Raw genomic sequence first — 20,369 nt, 5'->3', positions numbered from 1 at the left:
AAAAGGTTTTGTTTTGCATTTTCAGTTTTAGTTTTATGGTAGCATTGTATAGATGAAGAATATTTACCTCTGTGCATTTTGTGGTTTGGGATGATTTCCAAGATTCTTAGTTCAAAATTGCCCTTTCTCTCTGTGTAGCAAAATGCAATTTCTTTAGTGGGTGGCTTTAAAGAAGGGGCACTGTGGGGAGGTGTTTTATTTAAAAAAATAAAAATAAATTATCTTGCAGGATCATTAATTTCCTCTCTTGCTTCTTTTTTTCTTCACCATCCAGTTTCCAAAGGGGATATCTTGGTTTTATATTCTTCTCCCAGAAAGTGATACCTTTCTGGGACTGCCACTGGAAGGCTGGTGTACTATTAATTCTTTTCACTGTAGTCAGTGCTCTAATCTTCCAGGATTCATTTCAGTATTTTTGCTCTTAAGATGGATTTATCTGGGAGTGATTTTCCTTTTCCCTCTTCCATGCACTGCTTTTGCACGCCCCCAGCCCTGCCACTTTGCAGTAGCTTTCAGAGGGTGCTCACAAGTTAGCAGTGATAGAAAAGTGGTGTTTATATTAAGACTCACTGGAATTTGAAGTTTGCAGTGTTCTCTGTCTTATAGTTACACTGTAGGCTTGAGATTTGTGTAGTTTTATTTGTTTCGTTATTTGTATAGTTTTTTGGAGGATATGAAGACTTAGAAAGCACTAGTTTCCTGAGCCTATTTATTTAACATTTAGTTTAACTTAATGGTACAATTTTTAAAAAATCAAATTAAGAAATAGTTTACTTATATACAGATTATCCTCCCACCTACTTTTAATATGCAATATAATATATAGCTATTTGTCTTTTTCTTACTTTTTGGTGGTTGTTATTTATAATGACATTTCTAGGCAGAAATGAAACAAAACAAGAAACTTTTAGCTTTCCTTCTGAAATATGCCTTTTCTTCAAAATATGTAGAAGATAAGCTTTGGCAGTGGTCATTATTAATTGAACGGTGCTTATTTTGTGCTATGATTGAATGGGTCAAACATCCAGTCAGTTGGCTTTTGTCGTTTCTCATAATGAGCCTTTTTTGTCTTTGTTTAACTAACTCTGTTATCTATAGAAAGCAATGCCATCATTGAAATAATGTGAGATATTTCATATTAATATGATTTCTTTAGAACATTGTTTTCATTTATAGGAATGATAAATGTGGGATAAAAATACTAGTACTAATCTTAGAAACTTGGTTGTTTATATTGTTGCTATAATCTTTAAAAATAACATTTATTGAGGTATTATGTATCAAATATAATACCTTGTAAGCTTTATCCCACCTTTTTCCAACTACTCTGTGAGAGTAAGTTCTGTTAGCCTCTAAATGTTTCTGAATGAGAAATTGAGGCTTAGAGTGGTGAAGAAACTTGCCCATTAATGGTAGAGCTGGCTTTGAATCGAGATCTGCCTGGTACCAAATCCCATCATCTAGCATGTGTTTGACAATTTCCTGTCACAATTTCAGGCCCTGAAATGTGTCTTTCTTTCATTTGTATACAACATCATGATATATATTTGCTAACATTTTATTATATAAAGTTCTTTTTAAAAATTATTGTTTACTTCCTTAGCATCTCTTATAGGATCTTGCAAGTCACCAGTATTCAATAATGGTTTATTTTATTTCATTGTATTAAGAAGACTTGTAAAAGAAAGAATATTGAGTCATTGAGAAAGTGAATAATCTATAGAACCATTATATGGAGTGATGGGGAAGGAAAAGAGCTTATTGGATTTATGCAAAGCATTAAAAAGAAAATCATGTTTTCTTATGAATTACAGAGTATTTTCTATAAATAAAACTTGTTAAAAATAATTTAAAAGTAATAAAAGATCAGTAATTTAAAAAATATATGGCTAGTCTTTACACAACATTTCAGTAGTCTTTGGAAAACAACACAGCAATTAATGAGAAAGGGAAGAAGTCTTGAGGCTGACCTAGAAGGGTCAAGTTTACAGATACATTAAATACACTTACTATTAGCTGTTTGGTGAATTTCTTCCTTTCAGTGCTGGTAAGTGCTTTATAACTTGGAAGAATGTACCATTTAAATGCCAGAAAGTATGGTGACTTTTTCCCTACTGTTATCCAGGCCACACTGCTAATCCTACCTTATCTAAGTAAACCAGTGATGTGGATATCTGGACTGAGCAGAACTTTTATCATAATAGCAAGCTATCAGTTCAGTCAGTTTTCTTGCAGGGTGAGCTAATGTTCAGGATTTAGTGTACCAGCAGCATGAAAGTTAGTGAGAAGTCTTTGATGTTTCTATGTCTGATATGGTCTTAGAAGCTTCAATTTAAAACACCCTAGTAAGAAAGTTGGCATAAATTTTGCTTGCTTAGAACAGACTATAAACATTTACCTTATCTGTGTATAAATGGGAGTAGACTGATTGACTTCTTTTTGTGAATGTCTCCTTAGGCAGTAGTAACAGTGTTTTACCCATATGTAATTCTTGGCTTCCCTTTCTACATTTTTTCCTCCCCCACTGATTTTAGTGGCAAGTGTTACAAAAACATTTCATTATATGTAATCTTTATTGTTACAAATAATTATTTTTAAAATCAGAGCCTCAGGTACGTTATGATACAGTGTTTATACCAATAACCAGCCATGTTTCCTATTTTTCATCTAATATATTTTAACAAAACACTGAGTTCTAGTTATGTTTATGCTTTCTCCACAGGCTGCTTTGTACCGCCTCAGTGGAGACTGGAATCCCTTACACATTGATCCTAACTTTGCTAGTCTAGCAGGTGAGCTGCCGATAATATGTATCAATGAAAAATATTAGCTATTCGATATTTAATTAACTAAATAATGTAAAGACACTACTACTTATGACTGGTAGTTTGAGTAACATTTTAAAAATTTTATATATTACATTTATGCAAAGGATATGGAAAGGTAGGAAATGTGTTCAGAAAATAGTGCACTTGAAATTCAGATTATGGTGGATGGAAGTTCCTGCTAGTGCGAGGTCTAGGATAGGACCATGAGGGTGGGTGTCATGAAGTCGTTGGAGAGAAAGCAAGGAACTGAAAGGTAGGGAAGGATCATCTACCTATGTGGATATTGAGAGGACCCTGGATGATTTCATGGTTACAACTAAAACTAAACAAAACAATTGGGTTTACAGATCTCTCACATTCTTTTTTTGTTTTTGTTTTTGTTTTTTCTTTCTTTATTTTATAATTTCCTCCCAGGAAATACTCTTTAAAAAATATCTACTGTGTTTCTTAAAATAGATGGTATAATTCATGCTACTGCAGTCTAAAGACATTTTTAAAGTCCTGAATTAACTATACTTGATTTTTAACCTTTAAAGGAACGTATATCTAACTCAGTGTTCTCTCTTTCCTAGGTTTTGACAAGCCCATATTACATGGATTATGTACATTTGGATTTTCTGCCAGGCGTATTTTACAGCAGTTTGCAGATAATGATGTGTCAAGATTCAAGGCAATTAAGGTAAATGTATATTATTATATAATTTGAATATTACTTCCTTTTTCTATGTTTAGAGAAGAAAAGGGGTTTTACTGATTTAACTTAAAATAGATACTGTACTACGGCAATGTACATTTTTATTATTTCATTGATCTGGCAATCAGCACACTTTCTTTTTGTAGCTATAAATAGCTCTGTTGCACATGCACCAGGAAGGATGCACAGTTGCAATTTTAACATCAACTGGGTTGCTTTATAAATTAATTAGGTGCATATATATATATATATGTATGTATCAGTACATATGCCTTGAAAACTCAAGGTTTGCTTTTTTTTAAAACTGTTTTATCATTTTCCTTAATTTAATTAAAAATGTTAAGTGGCTAATTAAGTCCAATAAACATACATCTACAGCAATATAATGACTGTTTGTTGTTTTAACTCTGTACTTTTTAGTTGATTTCAAATTTTTATCCATTATAAGTAACAAAATATCCATGCCCACATTATTTTTGTGTAAGTTTAAGCCAAAAGATGTATGCTTAAAAAAGTTTAAGGCATTGTCAAATAGCTCCGAAAGCTTTTAATTTATTCTCCATGCAGCAGTGCATTGCCTTTGTTAGCACTGATTACTCTCATGCTTTTCGTTTTATTACAACTATTTTTTATTATCCAGTAATATATACACAGAGAAAATAATACAGACAATTATGAAATAAAAAGTGGAATTATTTTGCCCTATATACTCACCCCAGGCCTCATTCCTCGGACTTAATTTGTACCACTTTTAACTATTTAAGTTGTTCTGAGGTACCTATATAACTTTACCTAATATGATTATGGTTTTATTTCTTGATTTGTCAAGATAAAAAACACTATTTTTTGATTCCATACTTTGAAAGATAAAGAATCGGCTTACTTATGCTAGTTACATCTTTATTTTACTTTTTTTTTCATATTATATTTAGGTCTTTTATGAATTTAAATGTCTTTAAACCTCGAGTTGTTTTTTCTTTTGTGCTCTCTAATTTGCTTTCCAATTTTTTTCTCCTACAAGTAAAAGAGTTTCCTTTTAAAACATTTTTAACCCCACAACTCTTTTTTAAAGGCTCGTTTTGCAAAACCAGTATATCCAGGACAAACTCTACAAACTGAGATGTGGAAGGAAGGAAACAGAATTCATTTTCAAACCAAGGTATGAATTTTGCTTTGCCACCCTTCTCACATGCTTTGTCTTTGTGTTCCATCTTATCATTTTTTTTTTTTTTTGGTTAGTACTATGGATAGAAAATTTCTTTTTGTAACTTTTAATTAAAAATAAGATACATCTTGTCTGGGATTTTCAAAGTTTTTATTTATCAAGCAACACTTTTTTAAAAAAGAAAAAAAGTGTTTTGCACCTTGTGTTTTATTTTCTCTTTTATTTTCAACTAAATTGGTACCTATCTGTGTAGCAGTGGCCCAGATATTCTGAAAACCCAACCAACCATGTCTTTTTGGCTCAACTAGTCAATCAAGTCATTGTCAAAATATCATCTTAAAAAATTTAAAGGCATGACTCAGACAGATAGACAGTGAAAACACAACAGAAATCTTTGACTCATTAATGAAGGATCTTGCAATATGATAAAATATGTTCAAAAGACAGTTAGAACAACATGTTTATATGGTCCAATAGGAAAGTCATTCTAAAATAATTTTGCAGAGTTAGAGACAAAATTAGTTAATATCCTGCAGAACAATAAAATCTTACCCTTTATGGTTTTTCTGTGGACAGAAATCGTATGCATGATTACACAAAAATCCACAAATTAACAAGTACATCACAGAGTCTGGGCCTAGCAAATAGTAAGTGACAAGCCAAATAAAGGTGTACCTCCCTATAGAGTGAGGTTATTTTGGGGTGAGGCTGTTAGCAATGCTCCAGTAAAATACTAAAAGGACATGCAATCATTGTTTTATTTGCAAGTTATTGAAAGACAGTTTTTGTTAACACAGTTGACCAGGGTAATACTTTTTGGCTTGATCATTTCATGCTATATAGAGCATATTAAACAACTCCAATGATAATGGTATTAGCTTTCATTTATTGAGAACCTATAAACTGGCAATAGTATTTTCTTTAATATGCATAATAAATCTGCATGTAAATATAAGAAAATCTAGGTTCCTAAGAAAATCTAATCTAGGTGTCCTAAATAACTTGCTGATGGTCACAGAGCAAGTGGTTGAGCTGGGATAGAAACCAGATCAGCATGGCTTCAAAGCTTTGATTCCAGGCCCCAAATGTCTTTTTTGTATCATGTTTTCTTTCACAAATAGATAACTCTGCAAAATTCTTCTTACATGGTTGCCTTACTCCTAATTCCTTTCTGTTGGTTGCAGTATCATTTTCCTGCTTAATCTGTACATATTGTTTATTTTACTTTTCAAATTCTTCCTGTCCTTTAGGCTTAAGTTCAAGCTCCACTTTGCTCTTAGAGACAGTCTCTTACTATTCCCCACTTTCCTACCCATACATACACTCAAATTAGTGTTCTCTGTAAGCCTTTGCAGCTAATATCTGTGCCACATATTTTGGAGCCCTCACATTTTCTAATTTGTTTTGTATGAGTAAGTTTTGCTTTTTGATTGAGATTATGAACTCTAAAAGTGTTAAGGACCATGCCTATATTACAGATTTTTATTTTCCTGCAATTCTGGTGATGAATAGTATGTAAATAACTTTATGGATACAAACTTGAAGGGCTGAGAAATGATTAAATGTCTAAATATAAAGTATTCTTGCCATTTTGTTAAATCCTAAGCATGCTGTTTTATCTTTTCAGCATATTTGCTATATTTTTCTTCAGTGATTATAGATATTCTTTTTCTATTAGTTTTAGGACTCCTTCTCTCCCTTCCTCCTTTTCTCACTTTCTCCCTCCCTTCTTCCATTCCTCCTTTCCTTTCTATTCTTAAGATATAAGAAACATTTTAAACCAGTGTTTTAAAATGATTTGTTTGACTTGTTAACAATAAAGTAATTTACTAAAGTGCATTTTGTGAATTAATTATCTCTTTCCATGCTTTTCAATGTATGTAATTTGAAGTAAAGAGAACAAATTACTTGAAAGATCTTTTTTCCTCCAAAATATGATGAGATGTAGTCAAGAGAATGATCTTCTTGATTGTTAAAAATCAAAGTTTTAATAAATGCTACCTTAAACTTTAGAAACTTATCCTATACATTTGTAGCAATACCACAATTTTTATGAAAGAATAGCCATTGGAATAATTTGAAATGAGGGACTAGGAATCAGAATTTGAATTCCTTTAATGACCATTTTGATAAAAGCCTATTTAGGCATTTAACTTATGCTGTGTACACTTCCTCTTGAAATAAGACCTGGAATTACTACTTAAAAAACACTATTATGGTTTATTCCTAGCCAATTTTATTCTATATTAGCAGAACAAATGTACTCTGAGTACCACTGCCTCATGTGACTATTGTGCTATGCCTTTTACTATTTATAAGGATTCAGCATGGACTGAATTCTATTTATAAGAGTTCATCCCCTGATCCCCACTTCCCCCTAAAAAAATGCCTGAAATACCAAGGCCCAGTCTCTATCAGTGTATTTACATTGGAATTTTGGGGGATGGGACCTCACAAGGTTTTTTTTTTTCCTAAGGGCTCCAGTTGATTGTAAAGCCAGGGTTAGTAACAGTTGTATGAAATCAGAAAGCCTTTGTGTTTATTCATCTTGACATTTACTTTATCAGCCTTTTATTTTATCTGGATTATTATATTCTTTTTCATATGAGGAAAAAATATAAATTTTAGAATTTGTACTGTTTCACAGTGAAATTACACTTCCATTGTAATCAGAATAAATCTTTTTTTTTTTTCTTCTCCTCCTGAGGTCCAAGAAACTGGAGACATTGTCATTTCAAATGCATATGTGGACCTTGCACCAACATCTGATACTTCAGCTAAGACACCCTCTGAGGTAGGTTATAAAGATTAGTATCCAAGCCACTTCCTCATTTAGGAATTTCAGTTAAGGTGACTTTAAGAATGGTTAGGCTACTTTAGAAAATTAACAACCATGAAACTATTCTTAATTCTTGAAGTGAAAGACATTAATTTCAAAACCACTTGGAATAGAGGGAATACTCTGGCAATTTATAAACTTTAAAAAACTTGTTTTGCAGAATACTGGGATATCTTTCAAGAGAACGTAATTTTCTAGTTTTAGAGTATATAAATCAGTTGTTTAATCAGAATCTTAAGCAAACAGCATTTTGGAGAAAAATAGATTAAAAAGTTGAATATCCTGTACCTTTAAGATTTATAGATTTATATAAAGATTTAAATTTAAGATTTAAAGATTTATATAAAGCTTTGTATGCAAATATATAAACCAATAGTGTGTGTAATTTATTAAAACATTGTATTCTTTATTAGCATGCTGAGACTTTTGATGAAAATGCTTATTTCTGAAATATTAGCTTTGTAATGTTGAGGTTTTGATCCCCATGATCTTTAATTGTCTGTTATAAACCACATAACTGACTGAAAATTAAAATTCCTTAAGAATAGGCTAAGAAAAACAAAAAAAATTTAGACCGGGCTCAGTGCCTCATGTCTGTAATCCCAGCCCTTTGGGAGGCTGAAGTGGTTAGATCACCTGCAGTTAGAAGTTAAAGACCAGCCTGGCCAACATGGTGAAACTCCGTCTCTACTGAAAATACAAAAATTAGCCAGGCTTGGTGGCTGGCTCCTGTAATCCCAGTTACTCAAGAAGCTGAGGCAGGAGAATCACTTGAACCTTGGAGGTAGAGGTTGCAGTGAGCTGAGATTACGCTACTGCACTCTAGCCTGGGCAATGAGTTTGTCTCAAAAAAAAAAAAAAAAAAAAAGGAAAAAAAAAAAAAAACAAAAAAACCCCCCAAAACTTAAGAAGGTTACAGCCATAAAGAAATTCAGACTTCATGTAATTTAGTCCCATTTTATAAATAAAAAAATGAGACCACAGAAGTTGATTAATTTGATCAGGATCTTCCTGAAGTTAGCTAAACATAGGTTGTCCAGTTCCTATTTTTCTTTTAAAATATTATTTCTGAATTCTCATAAACGTAAAATCCAATATAAAGAAAGTATGAAAGACATTGTATGAAGAAAACTGACTTATGTACAGAGTTTTAAAAAGTCATTTTTTTTGCACATATATTTTATAATCACTTTTCTCCTTGAGTAATTTTTACAGAACTTTTAAAGTTAATTTTTTTGTTGTTGTTAGGGTGGGAAGCTTCAGAGTACGCTCGTATTTGAGGAAATAGGACGCCGCCTAAAGGATGTTGGGCCTGAGGTGGTGAAGAAAGTAAATGCTGTATTTGAGTGGCATATAACCAAAGGCGGAAATATTGGGGCTAAGTGGAGTAAGTTATAGCCCTGATTTTATAATATTCTTAATTCTTAGTAAATAAAAAGTATCTTTTTAACAAAGACCTTTGAAGGTAGGTAAATCTTACCTTTTTAGGTAAGTTTTTTTTCTTTTCCCGTGGGAATGAATAGGTTTGGGAATGTCCAAAGAGGGGTGTGTGTGTGAGATGTAGAGAATCAATTGAAATGAAAATATCTGTTTTAAGATTTCATTATAACCCTTGACAGTAGTTTAAACAGTCATCTTGGCTATATGCATCTTTATCAAATTCATCAAGTCAAAATGAAGTATTTTTAAGTCATGATGTTTGACAGTTATAAAGTTATTTTCTTCATACCAAAACAATAATTTGGATTATCTTAATTATCAATATAAAATCACTATTTTCTAGATATATACAGATTGTAGTCAAAGGTGTTTGTTTATCTAGTCTAGGGAAATTATCTATTAGAGTGCCATGCACCCAATATAAAACATCTTGCTGCAGAGAGAAAGCAATCATATTTCTTTTCACTGTTGTGGAGGTCCAAGGGGACCCTGGTACCATTTTGTGAAGAAAGAGAAATTAGAGGATAAAAAGAATAAAGAAAAAATATTCTATCAGATCTTTTGCATCTGCCGTGTAACTCACATCCTTAATCATGGCACAAACTTTTATTTATAGAATATTCTGACCTCACCTTTATTTTTCTAGAGATTCTTCAATTAGGTTGAAAAGATGAAAAAGGATAGGAGGTAGAAGACTAAGTTCCTAAATTCCCTTTCAACAGAGTCTGTTGCTTGTCACAGTTATCTTACTGTATTATGGTCATTTATAATTGTATGTTTTCTCTCATTTGACTTTGGACTTAACCCTGAGAAATGGCTGCAGTTTGTTTATGTCTAGCTTCTAGTATGGTCAATAACACATAATAACTAGCCTGACTCTGTATTTGTTGAATGAGTGTTAAAAGCCATGTAGAAAGCATAGTTTTAGAAAATAGTATGGCTGCCTTTTAAAAAAAGGTTCTGAAACTGATGCTTTACCTTTTATTAAAATAATGCATTTATTGTATGGATAGTGATGTTTATTTTTTATATAGTATGAGTGAAATATGTAAGTATAATATGATTCCAGTGAGATATTTCATAAGTAACTAACGTATTTTATAGTATTTATTGCTATTAATTTCTAAACCCAGCCAGGAGTTGTTGTAGTAAACCCTTTGAATCCTATTTTATTGTTCTAAGCAACAGTAAAAATTCAGAGAAAATGAAAGATGACATAAAGGCATAAGGAAGATAAAGAATCAGAGGATTTATGTGGCCTACAGAATAGTCTGCTCCTGAAAATTAAAACATAGGTACTCTTATCTGAAACTCCAGAAACCAGAAAGCTCTAAAAATGAACAGTTTTTTTCTCTTGATTCACTGGTGGTGAAGCCTGACTTGAACTTACATGATGCTATTGATTGTCTTTAACTCACCTAGTGTGAGTTAGACAAGTATAGAAGTAATATACTTGTTTATAGATTGTTGCACTGTTGGGGGCCATTTGTAATATGGAATACATGTTTTATGTATTATATTTCCTTCCTAAAATCTGATTCCAAATTCCAAAACACATCAGCCTGAAGCAGTTCATTCAGATAAGGAATTGTGGACCTGTACATGTATATAAATAATTCTTGTAGAACACAAGTGTTAAGAGACATGGAAAAGGGTGGTCTCTGCTTTCAGAAATGGGAGGATTGGTTCATTCAACGAACATTTGAGTATTTATATGCCAAGTTCTCTGCTAGGTGGAGACCACAAATATGAATAGACAGGATGCCTTTTGTTTTTTTTAAATCCATAGGAATAATTATTTAGAGGCAGTGTGTCAGGAAAGCTGAAATACTGGAGTTGAGGAAACAAAGGTTGTTGCACTGCAGAGTGAAAGGAAGGAAGACCTCAATTAAGGAAATGGTAATAATGAAGAGGAGAGGGCCTATATAGAACTATTGCTAAGATTGAATTGGCTAACTTAGCTACTGATTATGTCTGAAAAACAAAAGAAATGAGAAAGAGTCAAAACTAATGCTGTGGTTTTGAGCCTGTGTGCTTGAGGATATTGGCTGCATTACTAGAAGTATGAAACAGGTAGAGGAGGAAGGTTTGGGAGAGAAGAAGATAAATTGTGGTACCCACATTGTACCTGGACTAGATTGTGCAGACTGTGGGTCTGGAATTTAGGAGTAACTTCATAGCTGGAGGCAGAGAGTTGGAAAGCATATTTGAGGAATTAGTAGTTGGAACGAAGAACGTTAACTTCATGCACCACCTTGCTTCATGACGTGGGAAGAAAATGGAAGGAAAATGTTTGTTGGTCCTGCTGTTCCTGTTCATTTTATGGAATAATGGTTCTAAAATCTCCATTTGTCTGTAAACAAAATGAATGTCCTAGAATTTGGCCCACAGGTTTTAAATATGCAATTTATTGGTATTCTAGGCACAGACAATCCTATGCTTTCAAATAGAAATCTATTGTTTGAATGTATCCAATACCTGTAAAATAATATTACTGAAACTTTTTACAAAGATTTATTTCCATGTGCTGAATACAATGTTGCTGAGCAAAATCTGTTTTGTTTTCTTTAGGATGATACATTTAAGCTGGTTGGCTTTGAGCAGTTTGGTGGTTTTCCTCCTGAATTTAAATTTGGTTTCCTTTCACATGTTTGTAATCATTTCCATTATAGGAACATAAGAGGAATTTACATTTAGATAGCAAGATGGTACAAATACTATGGATTTTTGTTTGAATATTATTTGTTAAATAATAAAATGAACCGAGTTTTAAAAGATATGTACTATAATTAATTGTGTAAAGTCTGCATATCTAGACAAAATCCAAGCCTCCATTATGTACTGTATGTATATTGTATGACGATGTGACTGGATGAGGATGTTCTTTGGCTCTTAGAGGTTATCTATTTTGAATTTTAGACATTTGCCACAATATGTAAGAATTTACAGAGGTTTGGGAATGGGCATTCTTTCGATACCAGAATAATTAATTCTTGAGGATACCATGTGATCATTAAAACCTCTGAGCTCCTGGGTTGGTGCTCATCTTCTAGCAGTCAAACCAGATTGCCGCTTAGGATTCTCAACTTGGATATGAAATAAATCTCAAGGGTGTTGATTCCAAACATTGGATTTGGATTGAAATGAATGTCTCATGCATTTATAGAAAAGTCTTGAAAGATTTTCATTGAAAAGAAATATGCTTTCCAGTTAGGAATGGGGGCCTGTTGGAGGCGTATCTGCCTCAGGGGTCACTATTCCCAAAGCAACAGTGGCTGCTGCTTCTCTTACCAGCAGCAGCTCCTGACTGCATGCTCATGTACATTTATCTTCAAAAGTACACACAAATGCAAAAAATCATTTAAAACAATTTTGACTTTCCATCTTCTATGTGTTATTCTTCTTAATAACATCATTTTGTAATTTTTTTGTTTGAAACAATTTCAGAATTATAGAAAAGTTGCAAAAATAGTAGAGAACTTTTGTCTTTCATCCAGTTTCCTCAAATTGTTAAAATTTGTATCCCATCTTCTTTACTATTTTTTTCTGTCATATGTGTTTTTTTCTTCTGAAGCATTTAAGAGTAACTTGCAGACATGATGTCCTTTTATGCCTAAGAGACTATTCTACTGGCATTTTTTAAGAACAAAGACATTCTCTCATCTATTCATACAACAAAGATCAATATCAGGAGATTAACATTGATGCAGTATATTAGCTAATCTACAGATCTGGTTAATATTTCAACAGTTGTCCCAATAATGTCCTTTATTGCAAAACAATAATACTTATTATTCGTTATTAAAATGAAGAAAGAAAAAGAATTGATCAGGGTCCAATCTGAGATTATACATTACATTTGGTTCTTAGGTCTCTAGTCTGCTTTAATCTGGATGAGTTCCTCAGTCTTTGCTTTTCCTGATTTTGAGATATTTGAAGACTGGAGACCAATTACTTTATAGCATGCTTCTTGGTTTGTTTTTAGTTGATGCTTTTTTCATGATTAGTTTTAGTTTATGAACTTTTGGCAGAAATAACACAAAACTAGTATGCTCTTGGTATGATTTTTAAAAAATCTTAATTTTTAACCTGAGTTTTTTTTTCTTTGTGTTTGTTACTATTAATATATATTTTATATATATATATATTGGGGAGGTTACACATCCTTCTTTCATGTGCTTTTCCATTTAACAAATAACTCCTAAGTATTTTCTCTTCAAGGAAGTATAGGGGATACAAAGACAAAACAATGTTTATGCTAGCAAAGACCTTCTAATATTAAGGGAAGGTGGCATAAACAAAAACACTTCCTTCTTTCTCTTGTAGTAGCCCTTTGTGATTTGTAAAGTATACATCCTAACAGGATCCTCAGGGGTCTCCGAGTTTTCAGATGCCATATTCTCATCTGTTACCTCACCCCTCCCTCACTGAATGCTGTAAAGTGTGACTGAAATTGTTGTGGACGCTTTCCGAAGCTTAGTTATTACATAAATACAGAGCTAAAAAATCAACAATAAGTTGCCTATAATGAATTCTGCCACTAAGAGAAAATGAATACAGTCTATTTCTTCACTTCTGCAATAAGTTTAGCTGTGATCTTATAAGTGTCTATAAACCCAAGGTGATGGTGGTGGTTGCAGACCATGACTTGAGCCACTACAGAACTGGAAGTTCCACTTCTTTACCTTGAATTTCTGTATTCTTGTATTTCTATATTTTGCTTTTTTCTAAATGACAGATAATGTATAATCAAGAGAATAAGTGTAGAATAAGTGCCACATTAATGTGGAAACTACAGAAATGTCTGCATTTTACTTGGTTTATTTTACCCTCATTTTGTGGAGAGAAAAAGATACACATTGGTTTCTTCCTATTTTCCCCAGCTATTGACCTGAAGAGTGGTTCTGGAAAAGTGTACCAAGGCCCTGCAAAAGGTGCTGCTGATACAACAATCATACTTTCAGATGAAGATTTCATGGAGGTGGTCCTAGGCAAGCTTGACCCTCAGAAGGTAATGTTCTCAAATGTTCATTTATTCATTGTTTTATTGTTTCCTCTTTGACAATTGCAGTTTTTAAGCTGACTCCCAAATTCTGATTAATAAGCCAGGTTTCTTACAACTCTGAAGACGACATAGTTGCTACTGATATTCTGGTTGACAGGTCATGTATTTCTTTTTTAATGGAGTTTCAGCTGACACTTTTTAAGACTGAATCCACATCTATATTTTTTAATATGTTCTGTTATGTGTTCAAAGGTGAAAAACCATAGATTAGTAGATATTACATAAAATTATACATTCCCAATATATAAGATTAAGAAATCATTGAATATTGGAACTAGAATGGTATTTTAACATAATAGCCAATGTCTTACTTAGGGTGAATCTTACAGGCATTTCAGTGGAAAATCATAATTAAATCAAGAGTGCCTTCTGTGACCATTATTTAGTTAATATTATTCTGAAACTTTTGGTCAATCCACAAATATACAAAATTAAAGTAATTGATGTGGCAATTAGAATGGAGGAGAAAAATTTGTTATTTTTCATTTGTGATTATGTAGCTAGAAATCCCAAGGGAACTAACTTATTGATTATTAGAATGAAGCAGTTCAAACAAATGGCTGAGTGCAGTTATTTAAGAATAGCTTTCACATAGGAGTAATTGGAATAAATGAGGAAATATATGACTTTCCTGTATGGAAAGACTAAAAGGAATTATAAAGTAGTATAGTAGGTAAAAAGTAGTCTTTGGCATCAGATAAAATCTAAATTTGAATCTTGGTTCTGACATCCAGAGCCTTAATTTTCTTATTTGTAAAATGAGTTTAATAATTACAATGTTTACAAAGGCTTGTTATAAGAACTAAACCCAATAATATGTATGAAGAGCTTAGTATAGTGCTTTGCAATGCAGTGAACCCTCTGTTAATTTCTTTCCAGGAATTTATTTAGTACCTACTCTGATTCAGGTTCTAGGTATCGGCTGAATTAAGACAAAACCCTACTGTATGGAGCTTCCTTTTAGTGTACTAATGCAAAAGAAATAAAATTTCAAGTTAGGGAAAAATAAGGCTGAGTACAGTGTTAAAGCAATGACTGGCAAACTTTTTCTATAAAGGGTTACATAGTAAATATTTCAGGCTTTGTGGGCAAGATGGTCTCTGTTGCAGCTCTTCAGCTTTGCCATTGTAGCCTTCAAGTAGCCATGCAGAATATGTAAACAATGCAGTGTGACTGTGTTACAATAAAACTTTACAGAAACACAGCCGACTAGATCTGGTTCTCCAGCTGTTGTTTGCCAACCCTTGAGCTGGACTGTGACAGGACAGGGGAACTATTTTAAATTGGATTGTTTAAAATACCTTCTGGGAGTTTTCTAAGGTACCTGAAATGCCTGATAGAGACTTGAACAGAGTATCAGAATGAGTCATCAGGCTAAGGAAACAACTAGTACAAAGGCCTGCAGGCGAGGAACTTGGCTCCACTTGGTCTTCTCTGAGCTCCATAGTGATAGAACCACCCCTCTACTTGACCACTCAGATGGGAAACTTACTGGCATGTCAAACTTTCCATGACCAAAATAGAACTTGTGATTTATTTTTCTCCCCCAGTCTCTGCCTTCTTCATGAGTGGCACCATCATCTATTTACCCAAATTAATAAGCCCAGAAATGTAAAAATTATCTTAGATTCCTTCTGCCCTTCTGTATCCTTTTCATCCTTAGTTCTGTCTGATCTTTCTCGAAAATGTATTGTATCTTGAATTCATCTTTTCCTCTCTAGAGATATCACCGTGATACCAGCCTCTGTCATCTCTCACCTGTCTTACTTGCTCCAGTCTTGTCTCTCTCATTCAGTCTGTTGTTCTCCACCCAGGAGCCAGAGTAATCCTTTAAAAATGTAAATCAGATTAGATTATTTATGTTAGTCATTTCTACTACTTTCATTAATTACTGGTTCATATTTATCATCCCACTTGATAAAAATCTCCAAGATTCCCTTTTGCATGTGTATAAAATCCAAACTAGCTGTTACCATGTCGTAGATGATGTTTCTTTCCCTTGCTCCTTTTTCCGGCTTTATCCCATGCCACTTGCCTCGTCACCTATAATGCTAATTCTAGTTATTTTGTTGTTACTTTGTCCTTCCTCAGTTCCTTCCCATCAGCTTTTACTCCTTCAATGTCTATGCATTTGCCTTTCTGGAATTTCTCCCCCTAGCTGTTTGCATGGCTGGCTTCATTTCATCCAAAGTAGTTTCTTCCTGTTACATTCTGATAACAACCTGTTTTCTCCTTCACTGCATTTATAATAGGCTTTAGTTATTTGTTTACATTTTACTTTTTGACTCCCCTAGTTTAATGTTAGCTCTGTGAGAACAGGTACAGATATTCAGCCTAGCCTAGAATATTGCCTAGTATACTGTAGACATTCAGTTAATACTCAGGTAGATTAAAGAAAATATAGAAGTAAGGAATGAAAGCTCAATATCAGTAGTTTAGGCTATATAGAAATTAGAAACTTCTGCATGTCAAACTCTATAGTATATTTCCATAAACCGAGGGAAAAAAATAAAATGATGATACATAGTATAATTCCAAAAATTCTGGAAAGCACTACAATCTCAATAGAAAAAGTGGACAAAAGTCCATCAATGATAGAGTGGATTAAGAAAATGTGGCACATATACACCATGGAATACTATGCAGCCATAAAAAGGATGAGTTTATGTCCTTTGTAGGGACATGGATGCAGCTAGAAACCATCATTCTGAGCAAACTATTCAAGGACAGAAAACCAAACACTGCATGTTCTCATTCATAGGTGGGAATTGAACAATGAGAACACTTGGACACAGGAAAGGGAACATCACACACCAGGGCCTGTCTTGGGGTATAGGGAAGGGGGAGGGACAGCATTAGGAGATATACCTAATGTAAATGACGAGTTAATGGGTGCAGCACACCAACATGGCACATGTATACATATGTAACAAACCTGCATATTGTGCACACATACCATAGAACTTAAAGTATAATAATAATAAAAAGAAAAAGTGGACAAAAGGTATGGAACAGTAATTAATGAAATAAATAGAAATGACTAACTTACAAAAGAAAAAAAATTTTTGCCAGTATCCAAAAATACAAATTAAAGCATGTTATTTTTGCCTCATGTTTTCAAAGTGTAAGAAAATAGTATTTTTAAGGTTAGGATAAGATAATTTACATGCAGCTGGAAGGAATATAAAATTGGTATAGGCCAGGCACAATGTCTGGTGCCTGTAGTTCCAGCACTTTGGGAGGCCAAGGCAGGAGGATTGCTTGAGTCCAGGAGTTTGAGCCTGGGCAACACAGTGAGATCTTGTCTCTACCAAAAAAAAAAAAAAAAAAAAAATAGCCTAGTGTGGTGGCACACACCTGTGGTCCCAGCTACTTGAGAGTCTGAGGTGGGAGGATCACTTGAGCCCAGGAGGTTTAGGCTGCAGTGAGCATGATCATTCAGCTGTAGCCTGGGTGACAGAGCAAGACCCTGTGTAAATCAATTAATCAATAGTTGGTATAGCCTTTCTGGAAAGCACAGTGCTTCCAGACCTTCTTCCTTGATGGCAGTTTATAGTCTACTACTTTTTGCATTGCACTCCTAGGCCAAACCATATACCTGACAGTTTCATTTATGAAGTAGTTCAAAACAATTAGTTTTTTGTGTTCAACCAGTATGACTGTATTTTCCTTCCAAATTAACAGTATTCCAAAGTGCCCCTGAGAGAGTTTGCTGTGATGTCCGGTGCATGGCAGTGCAGAGTTTGGAAACTGGCAATATGGACGTATCGTTAAGAGCTTTAAGAAATAAGAAAATAGATAGGAGGAAAGATTTATGTACAAAATTCTTCTGCTCAAAAATGTTCAAAATTGGTATTTTTACTTCAAGTAATTAGGTATTCTTGTTTTAGGTTGTAAATCTCTTTCAGAGTTTAGTACGTAGCAGGCAGGCCTAAGTACTGACTCCTTCCCTGCACGAGTTGCAGACCATGGTTTTGTTTGTTTGTTTTTTGTAACTGCATAGTGAAAGAAATCGTAGTTTTGAAATTCTGGTCTCCTGTTTGAATGCATTTCATTGTGACTGAATGAGCTCTGTCTTACTATTTCTGGAATAAAAAGTTGTTGCCTTTTCTCCAGTTCACGAGGGTTTGCTTCTGAGACTGAGTGGTGCTAGTTAACAAGTGTTGTTAACAAGCATTGCTGAGCAAAGAACACCTGAGTTTAAGCCCTGGCTCTACTTCTTGCTGGCTCTGTAGACTTGAGCAGGTTATTTAATAAGCTCTCTGAAATTCAGTTTCTCATCTGTCAACCGGGGTAAGAACTGCTGATGTGCCCACTTCAAGTTGACAGCTGTGATTCTTAAGTGAGATTATATTTGTGGAGTTGCTTTGTAATGCTAAGTGTGTATAGGTATCACTCTATTTTTTCCATTTAGCTGGAAATCTAGAGGCTTTTTCACTTCATATTTTATGTAAGCTATAAAAACTATGATTGATTATTTTTATTTTACTGATAGGGAATTTGCACTGAAGGAGAACTTAAGGAACTTGCACCAGTTTCTCTATCAGTTTAGATACAGAACTGCTACAGGAACCCTTCGTTTTTTAACACACAAGCTTTTGCTTGGTAATAATCATGAATTAATACTCTCTTATTACGTCAAACTAAACTACGCACTGTACACATTATTTTATTTAACGCGTACAATAGAGTTGTGTTATTTACGTACTGTTGTTAGGCGTTTTATGGATGAGGAGATTGATGCTCAGAGAGGCCACATATCTAAGCATTTTCTCAAGTTCACCTTGCTATTAAGGGGCAGAGCCTGGAATTTAACTCAGGCATTCTGATGCTACAGCCGTGATCTGTTACCATTGTGTTATATTCTCTAATTTGTCATTTCGTGGCTTTCTAGTTCATGAAACTGTAGTAAATATTTTAAATCTCCTTTTAAAAGTTCTGAATTGAATATTTTTATTAGAAATACAGTGTAGCCTTTTATTAATATGGTCTCAAATTCACATGTAAGAACCTAAAGTAAAGCCAGAAATGTAGGTTGAAACAGAACTCCCAGATCCGTGAGTTCACATAAATTATTGTATAGTTTTCTAAAATACACAGGAGTCATTTTTTCTTTTTTAGATATCTAAAGAGTATGTGCTATCTATAGTTATTAAATTGTCATTGCTAAATAAAAGTTGCCTTTGTTGTCCAGAATTATTAACTCAATTGTATTTGGCCTGAATAATGATCTTAAAAAAAAAGAAATAAACTATAACATGGTAACAATTGGCACTCTTTTTCCCTCCTCTCCTTGCAGGCATTCTTTAGTGGCAGACTGAAGGCCAGAGGGAACATCATGCTGAGCCAGAAACTTCAGATGATTCTTAAAGACTATGCCAAGCTCTGAAGGGCACACTACACTATTAATAAAAATGGGATAATTAAATACTCTCTTCACGCAAATATGCTTGATTGTTCTGCAAAAGTGATTAGAGCTAAGATGCAGGGGAAATTGCTTAACATTTTCAGATATCAGATAACTGCAGATTTTCATTTTCTACTAATTTTTCATGTATCATTATTTTTACAAGGAACTATATATAAGCTAGCACATAATTATCCTCCTGTTCTTAGATCTGTATCTTCACAATAAAAAAATTTCACCTAAGTCCAATTTCCTTAGAATTTGCGATAGCATTGATAAGTTGAAAGGAAAATTAAATCAATAAAAGCCTTTGATACCTTTGTTTTTTTGTGATTTTCTATTTTTTTATTTATTGATACCCCAGTTTTTATGTGAATTTCCATATATGCACTCATTTTTCACACTTTGTTCTGATAGTATTCTGTTTTAAAGCAAGAGAAAAGTCTTGTGCTCCCAAATAGTTTTCTTTCTTCTCCCCTCCCCTTTGCTGGAAATTCTTTACAACATATAATGTTTATAAATCTACGAAGTACAGCTTTCTTGAATAATCAGCAGTCTCAAATCAAAAAGATGGTCACTAGCAAGTACTGCCACGTCACTGTTTTCCTCAGCATTTAGCTCTGATGAAGTGTGCTGGGAGATGCTCTTTGGATAAGTTGGCTGCAGAGGTGACCAGCAGCAAGTGGGATGCTAAGGTCAGGGATGGAATAAATTTCAATCATGTAACACAGCTGAGGAGAATATGTGTGGGTGGCTAGTACGGGCTGAGTTTCCCAGGAAGCCGACTTTGAGATGGAGATTCATGTGCAGGAAGTTGATTTGGGAGATGGTTTTAGGAGCCGTACCTGCCAGGAGAAGCAAAGGAAGCAGAGCTGGGCGGGCGGAGACATTAGGCTGTGGTTACAGTTACCATAAGGCCTAGACTGATCTT

At 33.8% G+C, this 20,369-nt stretch overlaps 1 protein-coding gene across 4 annotated transcripts in view; it reads left to right on the top strand.

The window, feature by feature from the left end:
• The window catches only part of HSD17B4 (hydroxysteroid (17-beta) dehydrogenase 4), an 88,996-nt gene extending 69,236 nt beyond the window's left edge, over positions 1-19,760 (top strand). For all 4 annotated transcript variants that reach the window (XM_011972845.1, XM_011972844.1, XM_011972843.1 and 1 more), the window contains 7 exons: positions 2,723-2,792; positions 3,401-3,507; positions 4,595-4,681; positions 7,395-7,481; positions 8,775-8,913; positions 13,850-13,977; positions 19,331-19,760. In XM_011972845.1, the coding sequence (XP_011828235.1) occupies positions 2,723-2,792; positions 3,401-3,507; positions 4,595-4,681; positions 7,395-7,481; positions 8,775-8,913; positions 13,850-13,977; positions 19,331-19,420 (708 nt within the window). In that variant the 3' untranslated portion in view covers positions 19,421-19,760. The remainder of the gene's footprint in view (positions 1-2,722; positions 2,793-3,400; positions 3,508-4,594; positions 4,682-7,394; positions 7,482-8,774; positions 8,914-13,849; positions 13,978-19,330) is intronic.
• The last annotated feature ends 609 nt before the right edge of the window (positions 19,761-20,369 follow it).

This window comes from Mandrillus leucophaeus, unplaced genomic scaffold, assembly GCF_000951045.1.
Source record: "Mandrillus leucophaeus isolate KB7577 unplaced genomic scaffold, Mleu.le_1.0 Scaffold131, whole genome shotgun sequence".
Lineage (NCBI taxonomy): Eukaryota > Metazoa > Chordata > Mammalia > Primates > Cercopithecidae > Mandrillus > Mandrillus leucophaeus.
Note: the sequence above shows the minus strand (reverse complement) of the source record. Positions and strands in the feature narration are given on the sequence as shown.